The sequence below is a fragment of the Phragmites australis genome, chromosome 6 (genome assembly GCF_958298935.1).
Source record: "Phragmites australis chromosome 6, lpPhrAust1.1, whole genome shotgun sequence".
In the NCBI taxonomy this organism is placed as follows: domain Eukaryota; kingdom Viridiplantae; phylum Streptophyta; class Magnoliopsida; order Poales; family Poaceae; genus Phragmites; species Phragmites australis.
In genome coordinates, this window is record NC_084926.1 from 40,438,492 (window position 1) to 40,462,921 (window position 24,430).

Sequence of the window (24,430 nt, forward strand, 5' to 3'; positions counted from 1 at the left end):
TGCATCACATAGTTTCATTTAGCTCCATTTACATTAACTCAATTGGCATAAAGGTACCATCACCAATCTTTCATGCTCCTATGACTTCTAATCTATTATTAGCATATATAAAGATGCCTAAATTCACTGGTTGCTTAATTTTTATCCAAGTACCTTTGCTACAACGGTTGGTTGGCAGCTTGTGTGGGGCGTTTTAGTAGCCAGTCTAGATGTATACACATTGTTGGCTAAGCAGTCTCTACAGAATCATTGGGTTCTATGCCCTTTGACCAATTGGAGATGCGGTAAGTAACTAAAAACATGTCAATGTTCTTTCTTGTGATTAGGTCAATTATATCTCCAATAACCTTTTCTAAGGTTTACAGAGGGAGTAGTTAGCTCAGGTTTGTTCAGCCTAATTGCATGGGCTCCTGAGTTACGTTGTAGATTCACTTTAATTTGTAGATCATTTACTTCATGTATTCTGACTAGCAGGGGTGGATCCGAAGGGCTAGGGGCTCATGCCCCCCTCCCAAACCTACCCTGTCGGCTGGTGCTCCATGGAGATGAAGGGGAGAGTGGAGGGAGAGATAGAATAAGAGCGGGGTTGAAGGAGGAAGAAGGAGATGAGTCTCCTACTGTTTCATCATGTGTCTACCATACTAGAGTTGTTTAATGCATGTAATTCACGGGTCAAACATTTTCAATGCAGCATATGGTTTTGCAGGATCGCACTCCTAATGGTTAGAGTGGAGTTGTGTTTGGAGAGTCCATGTCTATGCCTTTAGATTGCCACCTCAATGGCAATCATTGGTTACTTAGCTCTTGCACCGCTTGGTCAATTACTTTTCTCATGCACTGCTCTTCTTTCTCAACCTCTGCGTGTTGTTGTCAAAGTTTGCGCATATTGTTGTGTTTTCCTATACTTCTATAAAATAAACAAAAATAAACGAGTTGTGGTAGATCTAAATGATCTTCACCATACATCTTATACGACCAAACGATCCTCGATCAAAGTTAGGACCTATTTGGTTCAACTTTTTTGGGCTTCTTTTTCTCATAAGGCAGAAGCCGAACCAAATAGCCCAGTTGTGAGCTGATTTTTAGAAAGCTAAAAAACTGACTTCTGAGAAAATGAACTAAAAGCTGAGAAGTTGGTTGAGATGAGTTTTTCTGATTTTTGTATGCTAATAAGCTAAAAATTTATTGCAAAAGTCAATAGCAAAATATCATAAGACAAAAGCTAAAAAAGCCAAAAGCCTTAACCCAACCAAATAGGTCCTTAGTCCCTTGTCTCCTCCCTCTTAATTGTTTAGAAACTTCCAATCAATTTGAAAGCCTATAATTAATAGATGCTATTAACATTAAAAATATTAATATAACATTATTTTCTTCAATCTATAGAGAGGTACATCATTAGTTTTTTATTTTTTCATAGAAATTTTTAGGTTCTGTCACGATATTATTGATTTCACGTGTGTAGAATATGTACGAGGTTGCTAGTAGTGATAAGTGGAGTGTGATCAGTGTAAGAATAAACCAGGCTAGCTATAGATTCATCTTCCTGCTGATCGATTCCTTACGCGAGGATGTATATATGTGTTGCTTCCAGGCAGAATGGATCATTGCATTGTATTTTCTGTGTCGTCTGCTATATTAACCCAATATGTTAATTTCTCGGTGTCGTATGCTACATTAAAACTAATATAGTGAGTAGTTTGTTCCAAGAAATAGTGTTACTGGTAGGTACAACTTTGAAGCTTTCTATGGCAACAGGAGAGTTCTACAAATTGCCGATTATTTCCAATTGCCACTTATTGTCTCACAACAAGCTTGGCTATTCCATTACGGGTCATGGGCTGGAAAATATCATCACAATTCACAAACAAGATGAGTATTGGAAAATGCTAATGTCATCAGGGTTACCGTTCGTGTGGTCCGTTAAGACGTTAAGACTTCAAAACGTGAGAGCAAACAAAAGAATGGGTTGGTCTACCCCTGCCCTTTAGGCGAGAAGCAAACTCTGGACTAGGCTGACAACAGGACTAAGTCGAGTTAGATCCTGCTAGTTTTTACACTAGCAAGAACAAAGTAAATTTTGCCCTGTGAGAGTCATAGGTCGGAGTCCGAATTGTGTTCGGGTTAGGAGAAAGATAGGTATTTACTCGAGGACATCTACGAGCGCCCGATAAGTCTGAAAAATTAACTCTAGTTCAACCCAGCCATCGCGCCTCAGCCCACCTAACCTTAATCCTAACCCTAACCTTCCCCATCAACGTCGCCCACGCTCTGATACGCTCAAGCGCTCGGCTCCCACCTGCCTTGACATCTAGCTCCCACCCACAGTTTCCGTCGGATTTCAGGTCCTCACAGGGTTCGGAGTCAGGAATAAATTTTATCTGTTAGCTATTTCGTGCTCAGATTGGATTTTGCCATTCTGGTTTCGGACCCGTGCGTTCTTGCTACACCTGACCCGACCCAGCCGCCCCTGAGCGGGTGAGATCGAATCGGGCATGGGCGGTGCCAAATTGGACTGGGCGGCGATGAAGCGGGTGCGCAAGACGTGGGATCGAGCACGGGCGGTGGGAAATCGGACTGGTCGACAATGACTTGGGTGTATGCGACGTGGAAATCGAGCACAGGAGGCGGCGAATCTGACTGAACGGCGGCGAATCAGGCCATGGGGACGTCCAATCAAGCACAGGCGGCGGCCTCCATCGAGGAGCACTGTCTAGCAGTCGCCGCTGGCCGCGCGCGTCGACGCTGGCTTGGCGGCTTGCCTCGCAAAGGGGAGAGAGAGAGGGCGCGAGAGAGAGAGAGTTCGCCGGAGCTGCGGCTGCCGTTGCCAGAAGGAAGCCCATCGCGGCCTGCGGCGGGCACTGGCACAGGCACACCACACAGCAGGTTTCACCGTTTCAGGACTCAGGAAGACGAGTTTTTTTTTCCTTCTCTTTTTTTACTTTTCTTTCTTGGAGGAGCACTATCGTCTTTTGACGTCGCAAACGAACTGGGCAGACGGCAACCCGAACGGTGTTACCATTTTCCAGTGCTCATCCCGTTCGCGATGGTATTTTCCAACTCGAGATCTTATTTACAATGGTATATTTCTAATTTGCTCTCCACGAAAACATGCAGTAGTATAAAAATGTTATGCTAATAGTACTTCCTTCGGTTATAAATACATAATATTTTAAATAAAATTTAATCAAAATTTTAAAACTTTCATCATTAATAACTTTTAAAATATTAATTTATTACATAAAAATTATATATGTAGGTTTATTTTTAAAATATTTTCATAATATTGTAAACTTATTTTATTTTTAAATATATTATAATTAAAAATAGATATCAATGTTACTCATCAAAGACTACGTAATATCTAAAATATAAGTATTTTTAACTAAAAAGAGTACCAAGCGAAATCGTCCTACGACAGACACCCCAGGCATAGCTGCTGGGAAATGTTCCAACCAATGTCGGTTTCCTGGAAGATATCGTATTTCATAGTAATTTAGTAGGATACTTTTTTTGCATGAAATAGAGAAATTCAAGCACTTGATCCAAGCATGCCCCCACCGAGTTTATAACAACAATTTGACGCCTTCAGTTACAACTGGCAGAATAGTACAGATTACTGGCAGAATAGTACAGAATAGTTACAACAAATTTTGTTGTTACATTCCGGGGAAATGCAGTTAATCTCGCCATAGTTCTCGCTTTTGTTCTGATGTTTTGCTAAACACATTGTCGAATGACGAATCTCCAGACACATATCCCCCTGCCTGCCAAAGCTCAGGAATCAAGATCTACTGACAAGATCTCAGCTTCGGTGGACACTAGGCTGTGAAGAACTTGCGGCGCTACAGCTGAAAGGCTACAAGCTTATCTCCTTTGGTAGGCTGATCTCCAAGAAGTACAAGCTGCCAAAAACAAAACCACAAATTAGGTTTGTAACGGAATCGTATGTAATGCTTTCAAGCGTGCACAACAATACCAACTCAAATTTATGATATCAAATTCAGCCCTTCCGCGACCCTACAGGCTTACATTCCAAAGGCCCCAGGATGTGCATTTGACAAATGGGAAAACATCTGATAGGTGCGCAAATTCAGGCCAATATATTTAACCTATTCTCAAGTGCTGACAATAACATTTCTCAGGTGCGCAAATTCAGGCCAGTATATAAATGTTATATACTCTATGTATATAACATTTATCATATGAGATACTCTCTATGTTATGAGATACATATGTGAGAGTATATATATAGTAAAACTAGTATGTACTCTAGGGAGTACATACTCCTATTATGATATACCACATAAATGATTGGATATACTCATTCTAAGATACTCTGATGTGAACTATATGAAAAAATTAAAAAGAAGTTCATCAATTTTAATAGATTTTATAATACATTTATATTTGTACATAAAATGTAATATTCTCAAAAAATATGTGCAAACCACTAAAAAAAAGTATACATACTACTTGGATGATTTTATATACTCATAAGATACTCCATATATTATGAGATACGTATATGAGAGTACATACCACTAAAAGTACCAAACATGCTTTTTATATATATACACACATGTGCCACTACCTAGCCTGGTGTCCATGCTTTGGAGGCCGTTGGACCTCGGCCTACCTAGCCTTGCCGCCCTGCTCCCCTCGTCGTATGTGTCTTGTCTCGTGGGTGGTGGCAGCAGTGGTCGCACTCTGAGTAATTGGGGGCTACGATGCGGTGGTGGCACAATCTCATCATGAACGTCCTGCCCCTCCTAGATGTCATGCTCTAGGATGTCATCACTGTTGTCGAGTCTGACACGCTCGTCTTCGTGATGTGTTGCTTCTTCCTCTTCTGTGGTTACACCCTATGAAGCTGGCGGCTACTAATGCTGCTAGTATGTATGATTACTTTGTGTGATTTGTTTGTTTCGTTATGTATTTGGTAAATTAGTTATGCTAGCTTGGTTGCTATCCTAGTAGTGGTAACTATGATGCTTTGTGATAATTCTTAATCACCTGAGTTAATGGTATGAACTGTGTGTTAGTATAAAAGTGAGTATTTTATAACTAGAGGTATTGTATTATATGCTTGGCAGTTTGTAACTGAGGTCATAACTGATTTATCTTATGGATCATAATTATATTACTTTTGGTATCGTAACTAATGTGTGTGCAGAGATGAATAAGTTAGATCACATGATAAAAAAGTACATAATTACGACTAGAGAAGTTACCGAGTTACAACCAGAGAAAGTATCGAGTTACGATCATATATATTTATAGTAACTGATCTATCTTGTGGATCGTAACATACTGCTTTTAGGATCGTAACTGGATGTATTCGTAGAGGTGAATAAGTTACGATCACATAATACAAAGTATATAATTATGACTAGAGAAGTTTATCGAGTTGCTACCATATATATTTATAGTAATTAATCTATCTTGTAGATCGCAACTATATTGCTTTTGGGATCGTAACTGAGGGTATGCATAACATTGAATATGATAAAAAAGTAAATAATTACAACTAGAGAAGGTTACCAAGTTGACTATACATATTTGATCATCCAACATCTAATGCACTAGTCTTATATGATTGTAACTGAGAGTGTGTATAGGTGAATAAGTCACGATCATATGACATAATGTAGTATAGTTGTGATCATATATATTTACAGTAATTGATCTATCTTCTGAATCATAATTATACTGCTTTTGTGATCGTAATTAGAAGGTGACACAATAGTGGACTACAGTGCACCTAGGTCTGTGTGTGTGTCTATATATATATATATATATATATATTGTAAGCGTTCCTGGGCTAGAGAAACAAAATGCCTCCAGCTAGTAGTTGTTCATGCCTAAGACATCTGAAAGGCCCGGTGGTGAAATCAGGAAATGCAAAGAACGAGGGATGAATCCTACAGCATGATTGTTGCTATAATATTTGTACTTCTTGCGTATTTATGGCCGTGTACATCTTGTGCGTTAACACTATGACCTCGAGAGTAGTGAAGTTGTTTTTTTATCATATGGAGACAAATGATATTTCTGACCAATGCAAAAAGTTTCACTTGGCACTAGTGCATTGTTTGCTGAGCTCTCTTTATTTATATTTTTGAGCATGTATCTTAATATTCTAACAGTTTTGCTACATCTCAAGTGAATGAGATATTTCAAATTTCCCGGTCACCAAAATTTCAAAGGAAATTGGGATTTGGGATTAGGTTTAGGGATTGGGGTTAGGTTTGGGGGATTACCTGAGGCTAGCGAATTGATGGGTTTAGAGGGATCACCACCAAAATTTCAAAGGAAATTTGGACTTGGAGTTAGGGTTTAGGGGATCACCCGAGGCTGCCGAATTGGTGAGCTTAGAGGGATGGCTGGGGAGGTTTGCTGGCTTGCATGGTTGCGAGCGGGACGGCAAGGCGACAGGTGCATTGCATGTCGCTCACACATGAGATATTAGAAGAAATGATGGTTAATGGATGCAAGCTGAGTTGTTGTGGTCAGCTAGGTGGTGGTTGGTGGATGGAGGGTAGGACAGAGTAGCCTTACTAGAGTCTAGGAAGGATGTACTCGCATGAGAGAAGGGAGGATGAGCACCTAGGGAGTGAGGCGGCACGTTTGAGCGCCGAGTATTGGGTGTGAGGAGGAGATGTGTGTGTGAGAGAGAGAGGTGTGTTAAGGATAAGGTTAAAGAGGGGACATATCCGGACGGTTGGATATAGATCCAACGGTCCAAAAATGTGACTGGTACAAATCCAAGATCTCAATCATGTGGTGACGAGATGAACCTATATTCTATGTGACATGGTGTAAGGATCTGTGATGCTCTTAGAGGGGGTGGATTATGACCACTTAAAACTAAGGCTCAAATACAACAAGATAAACTAGAGTATATTTAGATAAAAATTGATTAGGTTTATCTAATATTTCTACTTATCGCAACAAAGTTTTGCATCCTAGTAATAAATCCAACGGAATACATAGCAATTCTAGAAAAGGTAAATACAGAATAGTAAATGCAAGAGGTAAATACGAAATGTAAAGAGCAGAGAGAATGCAAACTCAGCACGATAAGTTGCTGCTCACCCCTAGTTCACATTGAAGCCCCTCGCAAGGGTCAAGCTCCCCTATCGACTAACTCCGTAGATAGTCGTTAGAGCTCCTCACATGTCAGTGTGTCTCCTACTAAGCCTCTGCTAGATGCTCACCACCATCTCCACTATAGTGGTGCTTTGTCACTCTGGTACGATGCACTGCAACAGCTCACAAAGCTTGCAGCCACTCCAAAACCTCTTCAAAGAGTCTCTCAAGACACAAACAACGCCAAGCCATCTAAGTGTCAGCAAATACGAAGACTAACAAGTGTGGATCACCCACTTTATTGAATTCTAGATTAATCACTTAGCTAGATACACACTATGTTTAAACTAGCACTAATCAACTCCTTAATCTTGTGCTAATTGTCTTGATCTTCAATGTGCTCAACTTTGGTGGCATGAACTCCTCTTAAGTGTATATGTATGCTCCTGAGCTCTAGCACCCTTAAATGGCTGAGTGGTGAAATATTTATAACCCCAACACAAAAGCTAGCCGTTGCCTTTTGGGCTTAGAAAACTATGAACGCCAGAAGTTCCGGTGATCACAACTTCCTTAACACCGGAACATCCTATGATCATAGCTCCAACGGCTAGAAAAAATTAGTCATAATTGAAATCTTCTCACCAGATAATCTGTTTGTAGTACCGAAACATTGTGTGTAGCACCCAAAAAATAACCTCTCTATAAACAATATCTAGAGAAATCTTGTGTTGAACCCCGAAACATACGATGCGAGCATCGAAATATTTTGTGTGGGCATCGGAATTTCGGGTGGGTATAATTCCAAAATCTTGCAATCCGTATTTTTTGCTATAACACAAAAATTCCAGAATTTCGTGTCGAGAAATTAGCTAGCTAGCGGCTAAAATACAATACTACAAGAACACACAAATTGAACAGCCTATCGGAAATGACTGAAACAGAATTGTTTCAGCTACAAATATAAAAAACAGCTCCTACAACGAACCGTTTTGGAAAATGTACTACAGAAAAAAATTGTTTCTGATAAAATTTATCAGAAACAGTTCCATAAAAGAGCCGTTTATCATCAGAAAACACACGATAACACCCTCCTCCCTTCTTGCTCCCCATATCGTTTCTAATAATCGTCGTGCCTAATCCCTCCCTGACAGGTGGACCCCACGCAACGCGATAACACCTCCTCTCTTCTTGCTCCCTCATGGATCCAACCCCTATCGGTTCCTCCGCTAGTTTGTGGCTGACCGATATTGCTCATCATCACTTAGCTATTGTATTTATTTTTCTCATTGCCGGTCATATGTATCGAACTAACTTCGGAATATTGGGCACAGTATTAAAGATCGCCACCTCCTCCTTGCCTGGACCGCTTCCCCGCCACCACCTCCACTCATCCCTAACCGCACGCGTCGCCCCATCATCTAAAGTCAGTATCTTAAATGCTTGCACTACCTGCCCCTTTGATGCACTTCCACCAATATCAAGGACATTGGCAAGTGTGGTAAGGATCATGAATGCGATGCCAGGGAATAAGCAAACTACTTTAGGGATGGCCTCATGTGTCTGCCGCAAGTGGAAGTATAGTGCACGTAATCCTACTCTGTGGCGTACTGCATGCCTGAAAACTTGGCAGGTTAGTGTTATTATATGTCGCTATTTGGTTTTAATGGTCTTACGTTTTTCTCAAGCATCTGATTTTATGATATGAAGAGGAGTGGAATGGAGGCAAACTACAGGATGGTTTAGTCATTGTACGATTCTTCTTGGAGGAGAACGTGGCTGCAGAGACCTAGAATCCGATGTGATGGTAAATATTCAAGAAGCATTAGATCGTATAGTATGGTGCATTGCTAAAAGCGTATTGCTCCAAATAGACAGAGTGCTTTGAGGCTTTTGAATTTATTCAACCTGACTAAGTGCTGCCTGGGATTATCTGATTACTACAATTTCATCGATGAAATTGTAGATGCTGCTTTAAGATGTTTATACGAGTGCATCTGTGCCGTAAACTAAATCTCATATATATTGCTGACTAAATATACAGAACTTTGACTAACATTCTGTTCTAGTATGCCCACTTTAGTTTGCACACTGAGGTCTGAGGCATCATCGATGTTTGATCTACAATATATGTGACTTTGATACTTGCTGCTTCTTCAGGTCTCTATGTGAATAGGAACACATATATGTGACTTTGATAGTTGACTTCATGACATAGGTGAGTAGTGTCTGCACCCGAGTATTTATCCTCTTCATTTGTGCAAAGATGTGGGTGTATGAATTTGTGCCCGTTGTAACTACTGATTGTTACGGCTCATGACTTACATTTAGTACATTTTGAGTTATATTCAGATTTTTTAAAGAGGAAGCCATTCATCCTTCTGAGATTGTATTCCATTTTTTTGTTGAACTTGAACCAGGGGAGAAGCCAGGCGACGAAACCATCGGGGTCAGCTCCATTAGACAACGGGGTTCATATGAAACTAAATTATGAGACAAGACATTTTTAGCATATATGACAATATTGTTGCATTATTACTGTCTTCATACGGTATGCAAACTTATGGATGTCAAAATTTTGGAAACTTTATATGTTTCTAGTTGATTGTATATATTCTCAAGAAATGGAACCCTACTACATTGAAATATTTTTTGTTCTAACTTGACTTAAATCCCACTCATCTATTAATAGTGATGACATAGGATATGAAAAGTTCAGATCTTATAACCTTTAAGTATCTTTGATGGTCCTATCTATTGCGTGAACTTGTGCTACTGAACTTGTAGAAAGTGTATGTGGACATGTGCATATATGGACTTGTGCTACTGAATTTGTGACGTCGGACTTGTATGCTTGTGGACGTTTGATGACGTACTTGTTGGTTTTTGCATAATGTCATGTGTGGATGTGTGGTTTTATGATGTGTCATATATATGTGGTTGAATCAGTTAATTGTGAATTCTGTGAATTGTTGTTGCTGTTCTAATTAATGTATGTAGGGTGCAATTCCATATTTTGATAATTAGTGGGGAAATGCTAATCAGAAATGGCTCTAAACTAGAGTGGTTTCTGATATCAGAATATCAAAAACGGCTCTAATTTAGAGCCGTTTCTGGTACTCCTTATCAGAAACGATTCCCTAGCCGTTTCTGATAATTCTTAGTATCACAAACACTCAAGTGGAAACGGTTGCGATACTATTTCTGATGAGGGCTTATGAACCGTTTCTAATTACTGATTTTGTAGTAATGATATTTACTGTAATGACCAAGTTTCCTAAGTTTCTTACATCCATAAATTGGACCATTGAGCCAAAAGCTCTACTCGCACCTCCACTCAAATCTTCCTCATATAACACACGTACACTCAAACACTATATATTAGCACTAGTCTAGATCAAGAGTAACACCATCATGATACTATAGTCTACTTAAACTATAGCTTCAGATTTTTATCGAGCTGTATATATTGGTTCTATAGCGTCGGCTACATCGGATTTTTGCTTTGGAACTAAGGCACTATACCGCAAGTTAACGAGAGAATCTTAGTTTTCTTAGTAGCATGTAAGCTGCACTAACAACCATAGTATTATTGCTTTTATCAACAAGTTGTGTTTATACTCGTCATAAGATTATATATTTTTATTTGAGATATTGTCTGTTATACTTCAGTACTTTTAACGTTTTGTTACGTATTATTATACATCAATAGTATAGTTTGAAGTTGTGGTTATGATACTCAATATTTCTAGTGTAGAAATGCATACAATTCAGTTAAATTATTCACAAATATTATCGATCACTAGTTTGGTAGTTTTACCATCGATGTTATTGGAGGTATTATTTGCAAGTGTTTTATTTCTTGCTAGGTATTTTATACTCAAGCTTACCTTTGGTGTTCAACGCAGAATCTGAAGGTCAAGATCAAGATGTTAGCAATTAGGAATACACGCGGCGAAATTTGGGTGACATCATAGTTATAATGTTTAATAGTTTGTGTACTTCAAAATAAGTTTTATATGTACACATGTAATTATGACTTATTGATATAAATAAAGCTTCTGCTAGTTACTCTATAAATCACTGGTGTTATCAGTGTAAGTTTTATTTTTTTGCCTTACCATGATTATGGGTTCTTAATCTATAATTATATTGTGGCTGTCTCTTAGGTCCGTGTTCGGGGCGTGACATCATTGATCTTTCACATGGCATTCGTGAATACCCATTAAGTCACGCCAGCCCACTAGTGCCATCCAATTTTCCTTAGCCAAACAAATAGTATCACCCAATTTGCAGATCCAGTAACATAAGCCATATGATATAGGTCAATGGGTTGATTCGGTTTGGACGACTCGGTTCAATGTGAACCCATAAACCTGTTTCTTGCACCGTCCTCCCCTAGTCTCACCCTATCCTTCATGGTCCTCTTCCCGTCTGGCTTCCTCCTTCCCCGTAAGCGTCGCCTGTGTCCGCCCTATGCAAGTCACCACCTTCTCCACCGGCATTGGCACCGGCACCGATGCCCTCACCCTCCCCCACCAGCAGCGACAACCTCCGCCTCCTCCACCGGACGCGCCGCTCACCGCATGTGCCGCCCACCTCCACCTCACCATCGCCGTTAGATATAAAAAATTGCAAATAGGTTACTAAAACCTTGTATCACTATTTGTTTGAATTAAAGCATGATCATTACTTGCTGTGATGTTATGAGGATTAAGTCGTATTATTAGTCTGCCAAGGCTTTTCAGAAACATATATTAATTGGCATAAAGCTTACTCTCTTGCTCAAATGCATCACATAGTTTCATTTAGTTCCATTTACATTAACTCAATTGGCATAAAGGTACCATCACCAATCTTGCATGCTCCTATGACTTCTAATCTATTATTATCATATATAAAGATACCTAAATTCACTTGTTGCTTAATTTTTATCCAAGTACCTTTGCTACAACGGTTGGTTGGCAGCTTGTGTGGGGTGTTTCAGTAGCCAGTCTAGATGTATACACATTGTTGGCTAAGCGGTCTCTACAGAATCATTGGGTTCTATGCCCTTTGACCAATTGGAGATGCGGTAAGCAACTAAAAACATGTCAATGTTCTTTCTTGTGATTAGGTCAATTATATCTCCAATAATCTTTTCTAAGGTTTACAGAGGGAGTAGTTAGCTCAGGTTTGTTCAGCCTAATTGCATGGGCTCCTGAGTTACGTTGTAGATTCACTTTAATTTGTAGATCGTTTACTTCATGTATTCTGACTAGCAGGGGTGAATCCGGAGGGCAAGGGGCTCATGCCCCCCTCCCAAACCTACCTTGTCGGCTGGTGCTCCATGGAGATGAAGAGGAGAGTAGAGGGAGAGATAGAATAAGAGCGGGGTTGAAGGAGGAAGAAGGAGATGAGTCTCCTACTGTTTCATCATGTGTCTACCATACTAGAGTTGTTTAATGCATGTAATTCACAGGTCAAACATTTTCAATGCAGCATGTGGTTTTGCAGGATCGCACTCCTAATAGTTAGAGTGGAGTTGTGTTTGGAGAGTCCATGTCCATGCCTTTAGATTGCCACCTCAATGGCAATCATTAGTTACTTAGCTCTTGCACCGCTTGGTCAATTACTTTTCTCATGCACCGCTCTTCTTTCTCAACCTCTGCGTGTTATTATCAAAGTTTGTGCGTATTGTTGTGTTTTCCTATACTTCTATAAAATAAACAAAAATAAACGAGTTGTGGTAGATCTAAATGTTCTTCACTGTACATCTTACACGACCAAACGATCCTCGATCAAAGTTAGGATCTATTTGGTTTGACTTTTTTGAGCTTCTTTTCCTCATAAGGCAGAAGCCGAACCAAACAGCCCAATTGTGAGCTGATTTTTAGAAAGCTAAAAAGCCGACTTCTGAGAAAATAAACTAAAAACTGAGAAGTTGGTTGAGATGAGTTTTTTTGATTTTTGGTGTGCTAATAAGCTAAAAATTTATTGCAAAAGTCAATAGCAAAATATCAGAGGACAAAAGCTAGAAAAGCCAAAAGCCTTAGCCCAACTAAATAGGTCATTAGTCCCTTGTCTCCTCCCTCTTAATTGTTTAGAAACTCCCAATCAATTTGGAAACCTATAATTAATAGACGCTATTAACATTAAAAATATTAATATAACATTATTTTCTTCAATCTATAGAGAGGTACATCATTAGTTTTTTATTTTTTTCATAGAAATTTTTAGGTTCTGTCACGATATTATTGATTTCACGTGTGTAGAATATGTACGAGGTTGCTAGTGGTGATAAGTGGAGTGTGATCAGTGTAAGAATAAACCACGCTAGCTACAGATTCATCTTCCTGCTGATCGATTACTTACGCGAGGATGTATATATGTGTTGCTTCCAGACAGAATGGATCATTGCATTGTATTTTCTGTGTCGTCTGCTATATTAACCCAATATGTTAATTTCTCGGTGTCGTATGCTACATTAAAACCAATATAGTGAGTAGTTTGTTCCAAAAAATAGTGTTACTGGTATGTACAACTTTGAAGCTTTCTATGGCAACAGGAGAGTTCTACAAATTACCAATTATTTCCAATTGCCATTCATTGTCTCACAACAAGCTTGGCTATTCCATTATGGGTCATGGGCTGGAAAATATCATCACAATTTACAAACAAGATGTGCATTGAAAAATGCTAATGTCGTTAGGGTTACTATCCGCGTGGTCCGTTAAGACTTCAAAACGTGAGAGCAAACAAAAGAATGGGTTGGTCTGCCCCTGCCCTTTAGGCGAGAAGTAAACTCTGGACTAGGCTGACAACGGGACGAGTCGAGTTAGATCCTACTAGGTTTTACACTAGCAGGGACGAAGCAAATTTTGCCCTGCGAGAGTTATAGATCGGAGTCCGAATTGTGTTCGGGTTAGGAGAAGGATAGATATTTACTGAGGACTTCCACGGGCATCCGATAGCCTGAAAAATCAACTCTGTTTCAACCCACCCATCACGCCGCCCACCTACCTTAATCCTACCCTAGCCTCCCCAGTCAATGTCGCCTGTGCCCACGGCCACTTTGTCACCTACCCCTAGCCGTAGCTCACCCGCTTAGCTGCGCTCAAGCGCTCAGCTCCCGCCTGTCTTGATACCTAGCTCCCACCATGGTCCCCGTCGGATTTCAGGTCCGGGTTAGAGTCAGGGATGAATTTCACCTGTTAGCTGTTTCGTGCTCGGGTTGGATTTTGCCATTCAGGTTTTGGATTAAGTATGCTCTTGCTGCACCCGACCCGACCCACACTGTTCCCAGCCTACTCTGGCTCCAGCCAGCCGCCCCTGAGCGGGTGAGATCGAATCGGGCATGGGCGGTGCCAAATTGGACTGGGCGGCAATGAAGCCGGTGCGCAAGACGTGGGATCGAGCACGGGCGGTGGGAAATCGGACTGGTCGACAATGACTTGGGTGTATGCGACGTGGAAATCGAGCACAGGAGGTGGCGAATCAGACTGAACGGCGGTGAATCATGGGCAAGCGACAGGAATCGGCGGCGAATCAGGCCATGGGGACGTCCCATCAAGCAAAGGCGACGGCTTCCATCGAGGAGCACTGTCTGGCAGTCGCCGCTGGCCGCGCGCGTCGAGGCTGGCTTGGCGGCTGGCCTCGCAAAGGAGAGAGAGTTCGCCGGAGCTGCGGCTGCCGTTGCCAGAAGGAAACGCATCGCGGCATGCGGCGGGCACAGGCACACGCACACCACACACAGCAGGTGCGACGAGCAGAGAGGAGGAAGTTCAGGACTCAGGAAGACGAGTTTTTTTTTCCTTCTCTTTTTTTACTTTTCTTTCTTGGAGGAGCACTATCGTCTTTTGACGTCGCAAACGAACTGGGCAGACGGCAACCCGAACGGTGTTACCATTTTCCAGTGCTCATCCCGTTCGCGATGGTATTTTCCAACTCGAGATCTTATTTACAATGGTATATTTCTAATTTGCTCTCCACGAAAACATACAGTAGTATAAAAATGTTATGCTAATAGTACTTCCTTCGGTTATAAATACATAATATTTTAAATAAAATTTAATCAAAATTTTAAAACTTTCATCATTAATAACTTTTAAAATATTAATTTATTACATAAAAATTATATATGTAGGTTTATTTTTAAAATATTTTCATAATATTGTAAACTTATTTTATTTTTAAATATATTATAATTAAAAATAGATATCAATGTTACTCATCAAAGACTACGTAATATCTAAAATATAAGTATTTTTAACTAAAAAGAGTACCAAGCGAAATCGTCCTACGACAGACACCCCAGGCATAGCTGCTGGGAAATGTTCCAACCAATGTCGGTTTCCTGGAAGATATCGTATTTCATAGTAATTTAGTAGGATACTTTTTTTGCATGAAATAGAGAAATTCAAGCACTTGATCCAAGCATGCCCCCACCGAGTTTATAACAACAATTTGACGCCTTCAGTTACAACTGGCAGAATAGTACAGATTACTGGCAGAATAGTACAGAATAGTTACAACAAATTTTGTTGTTACATTCCGGGGAAATGCAGTTAATCTCGCCATAGTTCTCGCTTTTGTTCTGATGTTTTGCTAAACACATTGTCGAATGACGAATCTCCAGACACATATCCCCCTGCCTGCCAAAGCTCAGGAATCAAGATCTACTGACAAGATCTCAGCTTCGGTGGACACTAGGCTGTGAAGAACTTGCGGCGCTACAGCTGAAAGGCTACAAGCTTATCTCCTTTGGTAGGCTGATCTCCAAGAAGTACAAGCTGCCAAAAACAAAACCACAAATTAGGTTTGTAACGGAATCGTATGTAATGCTTTCAAGCGTGCACAACAATACCAACTCAAATTTATGATATCAAATTCAGCCCTTCCGCGACCCTACAGGCTTACATTCCAAAGGCCCCAGGATGTGCATTTGACAAATGGGAAAACATCTGATAGGTGCGCAAATTCAGGCCAATATATTTAACCTATTCTCAAGTGCTGACAATAACTTTTTGTGCCATTGCAGGAAGATCATCGTGTTTATAGATCCACCCTTTTTTCCTTTAGAAGGTAGAACTGTGGCAGGATATTCTGCTGGTGCCCTAACCGCTGACAACATATGTTATCAGTTTATTACCCTAGCTCAAGTTAACCAGCTTGTGAGAATTCAATAACCACCCTATGAGGATTAAGATTAGTTAACATTCACATGTTGCAGCGCAGAAGTTCTAAAAACTACACAGAAAGTCCCTTGCTGAAAAACGAATCCATACAAGTCATTATGAGAATTTGAAGAACCAACAAACCTTGCAGACATGCAGGCCATGCCAACAAAGACTGCTTTGACGGCTTGCTTCTGGCCAGCATAGTCAAATGCAAGAGGTAGCATTTCATGCAAAGTGAGAAATGCCATAACACCACCAACTGCAAAAAGACACAGGAAGTCAACAAATGAACAAAGTACTCAACACCACTGACAGTGTTGAATTTACTTAACAGACTAACCAGATGCCAATAGGCCTTCAAGAATTTCAGGATTCAAGTTGCTAGGAAACAAGTAAGCTGTAGTAACCACAATTGAATCAGTACTAAATAAGAGTACAAAGTAGTAGAGACAGAAAACAGATTGACATCGGTATAGTTTCCATAAGGACAAAACTACAAAAGGAGGATTCATAAATAGCATACCTACAACGATCACTCCTAGTGGCTCAGCCAATCCGGAGAATGCTGCAGTAAAAAATGCGTGCCACTTACTGTGACATGCAAAAAATAAAAAAGCAACAAAGACAGATGTATCCTCTGCATTAAAAAAGGTCCAACAAATACAAGAACGATTAAAATATTATAAGCTACCACTGAAAAAGGGGAATGTTAGTCAGCATCTGCCTTGTTTCTAACGAACAATCATTCAAAATTTTGCTATGTGTTCACCATCTATGATAAGTTAAGCTCTCAACTTAGATTTGAACTGACTTAACATTTTGGCTTTTTCTAGAGGAACCTTTTGGCCATAGAATATCTAAGGAAACATAAGATATATTCATCACTGGATTCATATCTGAAGGCTGCTGTGAAATATAAACTTCATGTGTCATTAATCTCTACATGAGAATACAATTACCTCCTGGTAGCAAAATATAGTGGAAGAGCTACAGCAACCCCCTGAGAAAGTACAAAGTGGCGAGTAGTTAGTATAGTGAACTGTGCAAAATGAACCAAATTTTATGAAACTTGCCATTGAAAATGAAGTTCTGACTAGTAAACATTGATCGAAAGAAAAGAAACAAATACACAAGAGAAAATAATATGAGTGGCATCGATAATATGCCAACATATCCCCAGTTATAATTATATGACTCGTATATCCATAGCATCTATTCTCTCCATAAAATGAAAATATTTTATTCTCAGTCTCAGTAGTATTTTGCATTTGTTACACTATATTCTGCTAACACTATTTGCAAATATATTCTTGTTTATACTAATATCTTTTAACACTACCCGATTCTGGCAAGCTCATTCAGCTTCAAAAAGGAGACTTGGATAAAATGAATATATTTTGGTGACTGTTGAGACCTAGCAGAATTTCATAAATGCAGCTTCAGATACAGATTACACAGAACTTCAGAATTGTCATGAGCCCTTTTATCATGCTATGGATTGGTTTGCACATTTAAAGGTAACACAAATTGGTCATTCATGTCGAACTAATATACGGTTTTTTTAGCTTTAGAACAAGCTAAATTTTGGTGGCGCTTGAATCTTACTGCAGGCTCAAAGGCATCCAGGTGCTATCACAAGCAGAAAATATTCAATACCAAACTGTAGATAATAATTCTCAGTTAACGAGAGAGATTGATTAGTTGATTTCTGTACCTCTGGTATGTTATGTAAAGCAATAGCAATGGCCAAGTTCAGACCCACGTGAAGACCCTGCAGTATTTTGTTGCAACAAAAAGCAATCAGTGCAACCAAAAATATCAATCATGATAACTAAGAACTCTTGCAACATCAAGATGGGTTTTGGATGGAACCCTTCCAGATTTAACAAAGCTAGGAACAGGTAATTCCTTACGCTGCTCTATTAGAAGAAAATGCAAGGTACAATTAATCCCACTTTATGCCACTATGAACCAAAAATGGAATATATATAAAAGAAACTAGCAAGAAGAGCAGGCATCTTGGAAAAAACCAAGACTTAGTAATTCTAGAACCTGTAACCTATAAGCAAAATTGCAGAGTATGTACCTGGAATACAGGTACGAGCTCACAAGGGACTGATGATTCCTTAGACTTCCCAACCCAAGGTAATGGGTGTAGTGACTCTTACATAATTTATAAAATGTTCTGTTTTTCATAAATCTGCCTATCCTAGAAAAATGCAGGTATAAAGCATGGGAATTGATTATTTCATGTCAGACTACATATTTTCAAAGGAGCTGCTGGATATGAATGTTAGCATGGGTGATTAAAAAAAAGGATGCTGGTGAGCTGGTCATCAGTAAGTACCAAAACACCACAAGGAGTCAGGGACCAATAAAAACGCAGGAATACTTAGCCAAGCACCCTATACAAACCCAACTAACTTACGCCTAAAAATTATGTACAACTGAACATTCTAGCATACCTTTAAATCTTAATAGTAAAGGATAACAGAAAGTTAAACTGTTTAAGAACCAATGGTAACAAATAATGGACAACGCACTAAAGGACAACTGTTGCTTCAGTAATTCAACTGGGTTAGTCATTTGAGCTATTATACTGACATAAGTATACAATCTGAAACATTTTATAATACATTTAAATCTGAATAGAGATGCGATGCATAACAAAGAGGGTATCACTAGTTCAACCATTTAAGAACTAATAAAGTGGACAAGGTACCACAGGAAAAATGTTACTTCAGTAATTCAATAGATGATTAGTAGTTTGAGCTATTATACTGACACAAATATAATAAGGCAATACCTTGACGGACCCAAGAAATACTGCCATTCCCTCTGGGAAATTGTGCAAGCTAATTCCTGTGATCAGAATATGTGTCAATTCAAATTATTATAGCTTCAAGGAAACTTCACAAAATATTGCAACAATATACACATGACACAAAACAGTCCAAATAATTATGTCACCCCAGAGTAAGTCAAGAGAGCGCATGTGTCGTTTATGGGTTAAAAAAGGGCACTTCATAATTTAGAAGTATTCTTAGTTTCTTACCAACAGCGGTGACAATACCACTGAATAACACCTGCCGACGATGTTTTCTCATCATATCTTTACCCGACCCACCATCATCAGCCTGATTTCCTCAAGCCAAACATAGAGAGCTAAATTTTATTCAGCTTTCCTATTTTAGTGAGGAAACAAATTGATATGGTGCTCCAAAAAATCATTAAGGGCTGTTCATTCCAACCTGTTTCTCACTTGAATCAGCTTGTGGTGAAAAGTCTGGCTCTGGAATAAACTTGATAATGAAACCAAAGAAAAGAACTCCTGCAAAAAACTGCAGGTTGCTCCTTGTTATCTGAGACATATCAGCAGTTCAGCACTATATGAGCATGGAATTCTAGAATTATAAGCAAGGCATGACTCACCCAGAGGTTGCCCTTCAAGAAGCCAATAGAATTCAGTGCATTGTGTGCCAAGTCTAGAAAGGAGATGCTCAACATAAGTCCGGCAGCAAAACCCTGTAGTCGGTACCAGCAATATAGAGAGCACTAGCAATTAAACAGCATACTCAAAGCGATAGTGAAGTTGCTCAATAATGAACAAAGTTTTATCACCTGTAGAAGGCCAAGCATCTTCAGGTTAGGGGCAGGATTCAAAACCACAAAAAGCGCACCTGAAATGGAAATTTGAGCTTAGCTGAAGCAGATGAAATAGCAAAAAAGCTCTACTGCACACCAAGAGTCACCATTACAATTTGTCAACAAAATGTAAGACTGGACATCTTGAGGAAGTTCAGCATCACGATAGGCATACCAAAAGTAAGAACAATGTGTAAGGTTTTTAGCTAAATGTATGGATTTAACAAAACAAGATCAGTTGTTACTTGGACATTACATAGTGAAAAACAAAAGACAAAATGACACCTCTGCGCCCCTAAATCTTGTGCAACAGTGCCACCTATGGCCCATTCCCTACCTTGAAAGCCGTCCATTTTATTTATGAAAATTGGGGTTCTAATTTTCATGTTGATGGGGGGCCAAATGGCACGATTCCCATCACCTAACAGTAAGTTGTTAAATCTATACAGCATGAACACACTCCAATTTTCTATATTCTAACAAAGGAAACAGAGGGTTGCTTGATCCTTGCTCGGAGGGAAATAATGAATTGACACCGGAGTTCTCTTAGAACAGACAGTTACGCGCCCACATCTAGAGGCTAGAACTCATCCACGCGTACAATTCCTACGAACGGAGAACACTCAAATCACTTGGAGAACACTGCTCGGCGCCGCACCCCAAGCTACACTCACGCGACTGAGTACTCGAACAGCCAAAGCATCAGCCAACAAGCCAACCGCGCGCGCAAAGTGGACTACAGCTAGACGAAGGCAAGCGAATTTCCCACTAAAATTCAAACCCTAGGAAACAAAAGCAACCCGAAACGTGGGCAAGCAGGCGGGCAGGCAACCGAGCCGAGGAGCCCGTGCCGGGAGGATGGGTTTACCGATGGCGGTGCTAAGGCCTCCGACGAGCGAGAGCCCCAGCGCCCTGTGGAACACATGCGGCTCCATTCGACCCGCACGCGGCTCTCTCCTCCTTCGCGCCCGCTAGGGTTTGGGCCTTTGGGGATCGAGGCGGGAGGGGGAGGAGCGGAGCTTGGCGTGAGTCTGTGCGGCGATGGCTGGGGGAGGGGAGGAGGCGGTCTCCACTCTCCTACTTAACCACTACTATACTACTAGCAATCCATTCCCCGCGGTGAATTCTCTATTAGGCTTACATGGAGATAGGAATGGGAAGACGTTTTTCATTTTTCTCCTCAAAATATATATATACACGATGAGGGTATTCTGCGTTTGTGTATTGTTACTATTCGTATTGTACATATTTTTTAATTATAAATTGAAACACTATAAGTTACAACTTATTAGTTAGATCAGTTACAAATTCACGTCTAAAAATACATAATTGTAACACGAGAAACTACACGGTGAATTATAACTTGTTATATGCACTGCGTATACCCCCAGTTACAACTTGAAACACTATGAGTTACAATTTGTTAGGTAGACTAGTTGCAACTTTACGTCTAGAAATATATTATTGCAACACGAGAAGCTAATACTGTGAGTTACAACTTGTTTTTCGCACTGCGCACATCCTTCAGTTACAACCCGAAATATTGTGCGTTACAACCCGAAATACTATGAGTTACAATTTATAGAATGTGCGCAGACATGAACTACAGTAAACATACCTGCAGAATATACATACAGTATATATATATTTGTATATAAATATATAAATATTATATTATGTAGAGTAAATAATAAATTACTCTTATTTTTCTAATTTATGATATTTAGTTAATTTTGTATTAATTACCCTATATGCATCAATAAATTACTTATTTATAATATATATTATTAATATATAGAAATAATAAAATTTAATTTAATTTTACAATTTCATTAGGAATCCAATTTCCGTAAAATTTTCCACAGGGATGAAAAAAAATTCTCGATAACTAAATAGAGATAGAGATAGGAAAGTATTTCCGATGAGGATCTATTCTATTGCTATCCCTACTCAGTGGGGAATTTTTATCTTTTTATCTTGTTTTCATCTTTTTGTTGTCTACTTAAAAAATGTTTATCTCGATGAGACAGAAAGAAAAAAGCAAACGAGACCGCTTCCATGTGCGAATCATGGAGAATTTTGCAATAACAATTGCTTATTCGGAGCAAAATGTTCTTACCCTTGCGTCGCCCCCTATCTATTTACTGGTGATACTTAGTTGACATCACTAACCAGAATCTAATGAATTATGAGTTCAAATTATCATCTTTAGCCGAAAGCCGTATATTCTACATTACGTCATCACCACTGAAGACGAGGCATGCTTCACGCCTGTTGGTTTTTTTTTTATCATGTACTAGAAGACACAATAGCAAAAGTTGTGGCATGATGCAATCTGCCATCTAACTACACTCTACAGCCTTTGTCATTTCTCTAATTTGAAGCCTCAACAGCCTGCTCTGAGATAGCTTAAAACCTTATTAGCATCCCGTTCCATGAATCACGATGATGATGCAATGTACCCACCCCAACTATATTCCGTTCTGTTTTTTTTTCTTTCTCTAGTGATACACCACGGCGGCTTAAAAAACATCTCTAGCCGGGTTGTTAAATCTTATTTTTTATATTTCTGTATAGAAAGTCTCTCTAAATTATTATTTTTTATTTTTTATATACTCCAACCAACTCTCTACATTTCATTCTCTATATCATATTTTAGTACCAAATCCTCTAGACCAGTTCGATCCAGCCACAAGCATATCATCTTTGGCTCTTCCCTCATCGCTCCTCTCTCTCTTCCACTCTCGAGCACCACCGTTGCACCATGTCCACCCTCGCCACCGTCACTGCTCGGACGCCTCACCGCCCTCGAGTCATTGCTGGCAAGATCATTGCCTGGCCAAGGAGTAGCTCCTCGGATCTGGCCTTCCCATCGCTGCCGCCCTAGTTGTGCCACCAACCAACCAGCTGCTTGACCCAAGGAGTTGTTGTTAGGCCGGACTGGTCTTCCTCCTCGACCAACCTTCGTCTCTGGTTCCCTTTCTCTCCTGCTGTTTCTCACTCTCCAACGATTTGGCGAGCTCATTTTCCTCACTTGATTTGGTGAGTAACAGGAAGGGGATGGGGGAGCCGATAACGAGTGAGGTAAGGAGCTGGTTAGAACCTATTTTAACATAAATTGCTATATTTAGCGATATCGAGCGAGATAGCAACCCGCATGTAGATGCTCTTACTATCATGAATTCCACCCGTCTGTTGATTCACCAACTAATACAAAAGAATTCTCTAGATGCGTGTACAGCTTGGATACCTAATAATCGGTTATAAAATTGGGACAGCCAGATTTGGGTCGACAAATCATGCAAACTGCGACCGGTGACTTGTTGGATCACCTCGTTTTTCAAATGCTCAGGCCGATCCCCTGGTTTTTCAAATGAATTTTGCACACGTAGTAAGATGGCCGCTATCATCCAGAGGAAAACAATTTGGCCCGATATATCTAATATATCTAGTTTATCGGGTCTACGGTAGAACCGTTTACCAATATTCTATTTGAATTTTGTTCAATATATCTGATAAATTATATTTACTGGTGACATCTATAAATTTTATTTACCATTAATGAAAACTCTAGTCATCATCACGAATGAAGCATCAAAATTCAAACAAAAAGCTAATGAATCCATCGTTTGTAGAAATTAACAGAACCAATAAATAATAGCAATTAATATATTAGTTGTGTTGGGATTAGATCCTGACAATATATTCGGAGTATGCCTGATGATGGTTACGTGATCAATGTTTTCAGTAACTGTTCGTGAGTATGGGTGTCGAATGAACTCCATAACACCCAGATTTATCTAGGTTTATGTCTTTCTCAGAATAAAAACCCTACGTTATGTGTATTTTTTTATGAGTTAGATGATAAACTCATTCCTCTCATAGGCCCGATATTTCTACTTTTATAGTAGAAGACGAAGTGTACATACAAATAAACTATACTAAAATACGACGTTTGCCATATAACTAACAAAAACAACTACTCCTAAGTCATCATTACGGGTGGCGGGTACGCTCGGTCCTGCCTAGTCGTCCTTCACGTCCTGTCCCATCCATCAACCACCGTCACACCTGTTGCGCGCTCGCCACGCCCGCCTGCCCCACTGTTACGCCATATGTTAGGTCGTCCAGTAGCATGTCACTTTGTCTCTGTGTCGACCTACGACTTGGCTTGCAAAAAGAATGATCGGAAAGAAAAACATATGAATAGATGACATTAAATTTGATTAGATTCGTTAGATGAGTAACTACCCGGCGATCACCCACTGCTCATCTTAGAATTTTCATTAATAACTAGGAAACTAGTTGCATGAGTCCCACCTAATTACGAAAAAAAAGTCATGATCTTGAAAATATCACTCACCAACAGTACCAACCTAGATCCCCCAGGACCCTTTATTTCTTACTTAGACAAGTTGAAATGATCGGCAATTTGAAATGATCATAATATTAGCATCAGGCACGGTTACAGAACGAACACTTGACACGATTACAGACACGTATATATAATAATTAATAATAAATCCATAAATTAATCAAGT

At 39.7% G+C, this 24,430-nt stretch overlaps 1 protein-coding gene and 1 long non-coding RNA gene across 4 annotated transcripts; one reads left to right on the top strand and one right to left on the bottom strand.

The window, feature by feature from the left end:
- The first annotated feature begins 8,625 nt into the window (after nucleotides 1-8,625).
- LOC133920669 (uncharacterized) lies at nucleotides 8,626-11,089 on the top strand. Of its 2 annotated transcripts, XR_009910155.1 has the most exons (5): nucleotides 8,662-8,719; nucleotides 8,797-8,893; nucleotides 9,247-9,304; nucleotides 9,507-9,637; nucleotides 10,995-11,061. It is a non-coding gene; the product is annotated as an uncharacterized LOC133920669 (long non-coding RNA). The 2 variants fall into 2 exon arrangements; XR_009910154.1 differs by having other exon boundaries at nucleotides 8,626-8,719; nucleotides 9,507-11,089.
- Nucleotides 11,090-15,492: 4,403 nt separating this feature from the next.
- LOC133922466 (zinc transporter ZTP29) lies at nucleotides 15,493-20,998 on the bottom strand. Of its 2 annotated transcripts, none has more exons than XM_062367823.1 (12): nucleotides 20,758-20,998; nucleotides 19,866-19,924; nucleotides 19,677-19,769; nucleotides 19,496-19,606; nucleotides 19,300-19,381; nucleotides 19,051-19,106; nucleotides 17,959-18,015; nucleotides 17,204-17,244; nucleotides 16,768-16,835; nucleotides 16,585-16,641; nucleotides 16,386-16,503; nucleotides 15,493-15,857 (listed from the first exon to the last, which is right to left on the bottom strand). In XM_062367823.1, exons 1-12 carry the CDS (start codon nucleotides 20,822-20,824, stop codon nucleotides 15,812-15,814), a joined length of 855 nt encoding a protein of 284 aa, XP_062223807.1. In that variant the 5' UTR covers nucleotides 20,825-20,998; the 3' UTR covers nucleotides 15,493-15,811. The 2 variants fall into 2 exon arrangements, with proteins under 2 accessions (XP_062223807.1, XP_062223808.1); XM_062367824.1 differs by having other exon boundaries at nucleotides 19,496-19,585; nucleotides 20,758-20,995.
- Nucleotides 20,999-24,430: the final 3,432 nt, after the last annotated feature.

Coding starts and splice junctions, on each gene's coding strand:
- LOC133922466 (XM_062367823.1), bottom strand. CDS start 20,824: ATGGAGCCGCATGTGTTCCACAGGGCGCTGGGGCTCTCGCTCGTCGGA. Junction 19,107..19,299: donor TGGTATTGTCACCGCTGTTG/GTAAGAAACTAA, acceptor TTCTGATCACAG/GAATTAGCTTGCACAATTTC. Junction 17,245..17,958: donor CTTTACATAACATACCAGAG/GTACAGAAATCA, acceptor GTACTTTCTCAG/GGGGTTGCTGTAGCTCTTCC.